Here is a 6000-nt window from a genome sequence, read left to right on the forward strand (position 1 = left end):
TTAAATATTATTACCTCATCAAAATATACCTGCAGTGTTGATTTGATTCTTTCATGCAAGTTTGAGAAAGCCTTCAATCTCCCTTGGCAACCATTCAGCTGTGCAAAACACTTAAGGCTGGTGAAAACGCTTCGAAAGGGTTAATACAGGAGTGATGTTGGGATGATTTCCTGAATATGGCGTTTCAGAAAGAGCAGGAGTTTTTAAAGAAGCAGAGGCCCAATTTCAAGAAGTTAAAACAACTGAGGATAACATGATTACTTGATAGTGCTATAAAACGCCACAAAAACAAAATACCGTCCCTTTAAAAAAAATGCTGACAGAAAATTTTATAATATGACTAGATAATTATGTTGTTAGAAGAAATTACCGACGATACTTAAACACCAATTATAGTGTTAAAAAAGGCAAACAGACAAAAAAACAATTAGAATAAATATTACCCCTAGTTCAATGCATCAGTTAGCTTATTCCGTCTTTGCTCTCACTGTTACTTGTGTTTAAAAAATCCTATTAAAAATTAACAAACAATGCTTATCCAAGTAAAGCCTGGCAGCCCGCCAGGCTTATTATACACTGGGGGAAGCCCTCCATTCAGTACATGAGTTTCTAACAGACATGGGGTCTTTTTGTTCTTGACCTTTGACATTTGTCTCATTGCAGCAGGAAGTCTTCATCTTGGCACACGTCTCTGCGAATACGAAAGAAGTCTGAGAAGAAAGACAAGGAGGTGAAGAAGGAGACCAAGCTGGAAAACGGTTACAGGAAGTCCAGAGATGCAATGGCCAATAAAGTTTCTGTAAAGGTGACTTCCTGATTCACTGAGCAATCAGAGTGGAGTTGCGCTTTCTTTCTTTGTCTGACTCCGCCCTTTGTGTTCACAGCTTCTAAATCCCAACTACATCTATGATGGTAAATATTGACTTTGAGTTTAGAATAAATTGATTCAGGTGGCTGTAACCTATGGTTTAATTAAAGCTTTTATTTTTTAAACCAGCCCCCCCAGACTTCCTGGTGCCTCTGAGTGACGTGACATGTGACAACGGCGAGAGCGTCACCTTACGGTGTAAGGTTTGCGGTCGACCCCGCGCTACCGTCACCTGGAGAGGACCAAACGAGAGCAACCTCTCCAACAACGGGCACTTCAGCATCGCCTACAGGTACGGAAACAACAAATGCACGGCATAATTTGGAAAATAATAAAAAATATAGAAAACATTTGTGATTTTTTCCAATTATTCACCACTTCATAAAATATCCCAAAATACATTAAAGTTTGTAAGTTTTAAGAAAACGTGGAGTTCGTATGAACGTGTTGCAGGCTCAGCTCAGATTTCAGGAAGTCGGTTCTTTGGAAGTGTTGTTGTAAAAATACATTTTTTTCATTCCAGCGATGCTGGTGAAGCTACACTCCGGATAATCGGTGCCGCCTCAGAGGACGATGGCGTTTACACGTGCGTGGCGACCAACGAGCTGGGCAGTGTGACATCGTCAGCGAGCCTCAGGGTGTTGGGTAAGAGCGTAGTGGGACGACAGCGACCGCAGGGTGTGTGATGGCTGTGGTGTGTGATGCAGGTGTGTGTCTTTTGTTTTCAGCCGTGTCCACTGATGGACTCAGAGTGAGCTGGAAGGACAACTTTGAGTCTCAGTACACTGAGGTGGCTGAACTGGGAAGGTAAGAGACCCGGCACCATGTTCCCATCAGAGCAGGAGGAAAGTGTTTCACTGCAAATCTGTTTTAGCTTTTTCCTAAAAAATACTCTGTTAGAGCAGAACTCCCAAACTTTTCCATTCTACTTTCCCCCAAAGAGCGTTAAACTGTGTTCAGGAACGCTTTGCTACAAAATATGTAAAGAAACATCAACTTTCCAAGTGACTTCTATTCACTATTCAATAGTTATTACATCCATTTAGCATACATGCTGCCTCAGACCTTGTGATTTAGATGGATATGATTTTCACATAATTGTTTTTCATCACAATCCCCTCTTCTGATTATAAGAAAATGTGATTAATTCGCAATATTAGATATCAAATTTTATTTTATTCTCACAATTTTTATGTTTTTTCTCCATGTCTTTCTAACTGTTGTAGCTTGAGGAGCAAAGATGACTTTCAGCCATTTTAACTTATATTTCATTTAAAAAACAAACAAAACGGATAAAAAACGGCTCTAGATTTTTTTTTATCTTTGCATATTTTTTTCTCATCTTTCCGAGCCGCACCACAGCGCCCCCTGGCGGCCCCCTCTTTGAAAAACACAGCTTTAGAGGACTTTTGAATCAAATTGCATGCGTTTCCTGTCTGCAGGGGGCGCTTCTCTGTCATCAAACGCTGCGATCACCGGGGCTCCAAACGGACGGTGGCCGTCAAACACGTCAACAAGAAGCTGATGAAGAGAGATCAGGTGACTCAGGAGCTCAACCTGCTCCAGAGGCTGCAGCACCCACACATAGTGAGCCTGGTGGACACGTTTGAAACCTCCAGCAGCTACGCTATCGTCCTGGAGATGTGAGTGCCACATACACAGAGGGGGGAAAAAAACAGTTTTTATTTGAAATTGAACATTCAATCTCTTTGACCTACTGAGGATTTTTCTGATTTCAGGGCTGATCAGGGTCGTCTGCTGGACTACATAGTGAGCTGGGGGAACCTGACGGAGGAGAAGGTGGCCTCCTACCTGCGAAGTGTTTTAGAAGCTTTACATTACTTGCACAACTGCAGAATAGTGCATCTGGACATAAAAGTAAGTGTCTCAGCAGATTTAGCGTCTCTGCTTAACAGCCTAGCGTATCCATCCCTCATGAATGTTTCCTCACTTCCTTATGCTGCAAACAGAAACTTGATTTGAACTTTTCAAAACATACATGGACACCTGACCTGAGGCCGTTCCTTTCAAATCAAGCTCCACCCTTTCTTTGATCATAGATGGAAGTCTTTTCTGGAAATGTATCACGATAAATGATAAACGATACGATAATTTCCCACCCTTTGCCCTGGCAGATAAAGTTTGTGAAGAATGAATTTATTGTTCACAATGTGGTGCTCTTCTTCTCTTGCTCCAGCCTGAGAACCTGCTGGTCGCCCACAACGCCAGCGCCCAGCCTGTAGTCAAACTCACCGACTTCGGAGACGCGGTCCAACTCAACAGCGCCCACTATGTCCACCCTCTGCTGGGCAGCCCCGAGTTCGCCTCCCCGGAGCTGGTCCTGGGGGAGCCTGTCTCGCTGACCTCCGACCTGTGGAGCCTGGGCGTGGTGACCTACGTGCTGCTGAGCGGCGCCTCGCCGTTCCTGGACGAGAGCGCTGAGGAAACGTGCCTCAACATCTGCAGGCTGGACTTCAGCTTCCCCAGGGATTACTTCCATGGCGTCAGCCAGGCCGCCAGAGACTTTGTCCGCCTGCTGCTACGGACCGACCCAGGCCGGAGGCCGCCAGCGGGGCTCTGTCTCCAGGAGCCGTGGCTGCAGGCCCCGCCGGGGGACGGGCGGGGCCGCGGAGAGGGCTGCCTGGACACGGCGCGCCTCATCTCCTTCATAGACCGGAGGAAGCACCAGACGGACGCACGACCCATTGGAGGAGTTCGGAGCTTCATCCAGAGCCGCCTTCAGTCTCAGATCTGAACGCCGCGGGCGCAGCAGGAAGCGTCCCCATAGTTCCCAGAGTTCTCGCTGATCTTATCCTCCTTCACAACCCAGAGTCCCCTTTAGTACCGCTGGTAGTTCAGTCTGGAGCTACGGAGCCCCAGAAAACATCACCAACCCGACGGAACGGATGCCCTCGTCTACTGCTGCTTGCTGAGATTTTCTAGTTTTAAACGAACAAAAAAAAAAAAGGACGAATAAAATCATTAATATAGTAACTTATTTTCCTTGATGGGAGTCAAACCTGATTTAGATGAGCTGTCTGAAAGAGCCTCGACGGAAAAAAAAAGTCGCCAAGGACCAGCACGGACGTTTTGTTTATTCTTTTACACTAAAGCTATACATGTCACTTTGGAAGCAGCTCTATCTTATAGAAACAGTATATTTAAGAAAAACACACAAAAGTACCGTCTGTTTGTTTTAAAGTAAAAAAATAAAAATAAAATAAAATGTTGAAAGTTGGCTGTGCTACTTCAGACGTTCTGCTTATTAAACCATCATCATGAGATGCCATGTTGACCATGCTGCCGTCCAAACCTCCAGAAGGAACGGCGCCCCCTGCAGAACAAAAGCTGCACTGCGCAGATAGCGACATGTTTAAGCCTTACCTTGTAAATAGACTTCTGCCTTCTTCCCTCTCACATTCACGGCGGACTCCTGCTTTCAGGACACGGGGCCATCGGAGCCTCGGTGACGGCTGCGGGTCGCCAGGGAAACCAAGTGAATGTGGGAAGCCCAGGAGGAGAAATCTTTCTTTTTATTTTTGTTTTGTTTTCTTTTTTTGTTGTTTTTTTCTCTGTAAATGCACTCATCGTACGTTCTGTTTATCATGTGCAATGTTGCGGCTTTAACATTTTATGCAACTATTTATGAAGACATCTGTTGTATCTGTAATAAATCTAGAGAAAAGGATGTACTTGGTACTGCAGGCGCTGCTGGTAGTTTGTGTTACTGGCTGTTCCGACCGCCAGGCCAGCTGGGGTCACGACCTACAATCATGTGGTTCGTTTTTAGGATTTTGGTTTGATCAAAACTTAATTTAACACGTTTTGTACTGTATGCCTCTGTAGTATTTGGTACACCAAAGTTGCTCTAGCTTTATAGTACTTAAGAAAAAGGTTTTATTGGAGTATGTTTAGGTAATCAGTGACCTTTTTTGAAATGATTGTTTACAAGAGTAAAACACGAGTGGCGAGGGGGGACGCATTCTTAGCTTAGTCTCTCTTTCTTATCCTTTTTAAATAGGCAGGAGGCTGGAGGACAGAAACTAGCTCTTATTAACTCAATGAACTAGGAGTTAACTGGTCTTATTTCCTTAATTGTCTTCTTTCTTGCTGCCAAAATGTTTCTTCCATAAATTTCTCGTATAAACTATAAAATCTCCCTGGATGCTCACCAGAACATTTCTGGAAACGAAAGTAACAAACATTCATAATGAGGTTGGGATGAGCCCTCTGTTAGCTTTTTTTTTAATTTATGTGATATAATTGTGCACAGGCCGTTAAAAACAAGAAAACTTGGACTGGATACCTCAGTTTTAGTTTTTCCACCCTTTTTTTGTTGCATTTGTTTTTATTTACATGTTTGCAACCACATTGTTTTTTTTTGTTTGTTTGTTTTTATCTTTGCATGTATATTTCTTTGTACAGCGCATCATATTCTCCCTTGTAAATATTCTAATTTTGTCATCAGTTATTTGAAAATTAAACATAATGAACAAACATGACCTGTTTTTTAAAAAATTATTTTGTCACAACACAACCACTTGCTTCAGTGTATCATTTCCTTGGGGGAACTCAAAGGAGTAAATAAATAGATGATGTGGATTTTTTATACAGCTGCCATTATTTTGACGACTGGATTTACACTGAGACTGAATTACACACACAGATGGCTGTAAAATCTTTAAAGTCTAACTTTCTGGTTTTAGTGAGAAGACCAGCAGCAGCGTTCTGGATCAGCAGCAGCTATTTAATACGTTTTTGAACTATGTTGTTATTCACGTTTTTCAGAAACAAAATTCTTAATTTTCTTCTTAGATGAATTGGAATCAGTTCTGTTCCAGTTTAAAGCCAATGTAGCGTATATTAACCACGGATGCTCCCAGATACATGCGACTTTAAGTGTTTGGCGCCGTCAAGTTCTCACACACGCACCTTATATATATATATATATAAAATCACATAATGTCTGGACATTATGTGATTTATCGTAAGTCACACATGCGTCATTGCTGTCCATTGAGTCAGAAATATCGATGGTCAGGAAAATACTACAATCACGCAAAGAATCAGAACAACGGATGCAATGTTTAGTAGTTAATTCAACCATAGATAATGGTAATAAGGGCTTCAGA

At 42.7% G+C, this 6000-nt stretch overlaps 1 protein-coding gene across 1 annotated transcript in view; it reads left to right on the forward strand.

Moving 5' to 3' along the window:
• LOC103472073 (triple functional domain protein) overlaps positions 1-5370 on the forward strand; it is a 79448-nt gene extending 74078 nt beyond the window's left edge. Inside the window, exons 54-61 of the mRNA XM_081612149.1 lie at positions 664-805; positions 885-912; positions 998-1160; positions 1392-1513; positions 1597-1675; positions 2311-2511; positions 2608-2746; positions 3066-5370. Coding sequence (XP_081468275.1) covers positions 664-805; positions 885-912; positions 998-1160; positions 1392-1513; positions 1597-1675; positions 2311-2511; positions 2608-2746; positions 3066-3623 — 1432 coding nt within the window. The 3' untranslated portion in view covers positions 3624-5370. The remainder of the gene's footprint in view (positions 1-663; positions 806-884; positions 913-997; positions 1161-1391; positions 1514-1596; positions 1676-2310; positions 2512-2607; positions 2747-3065) is intronic.
• The last annotated feature ends 630 nt before the right edge of the window (positions 5371-6000 follow it).

This window comes from Poecilia reticulata, chromosome 11 (genome assembly GCF_904066995.2).
Source record: "Poecilia reticulata chromosome 11, P_reticulata-male-v2, whole genome shotgun sequence".
Lineage (NCBI taxonomy): Eukaryota > Metazoa > Chordata > Actinopteri > Cyprinodontiformes > Poeciliidae > Poecilia > Poecilia reticulata.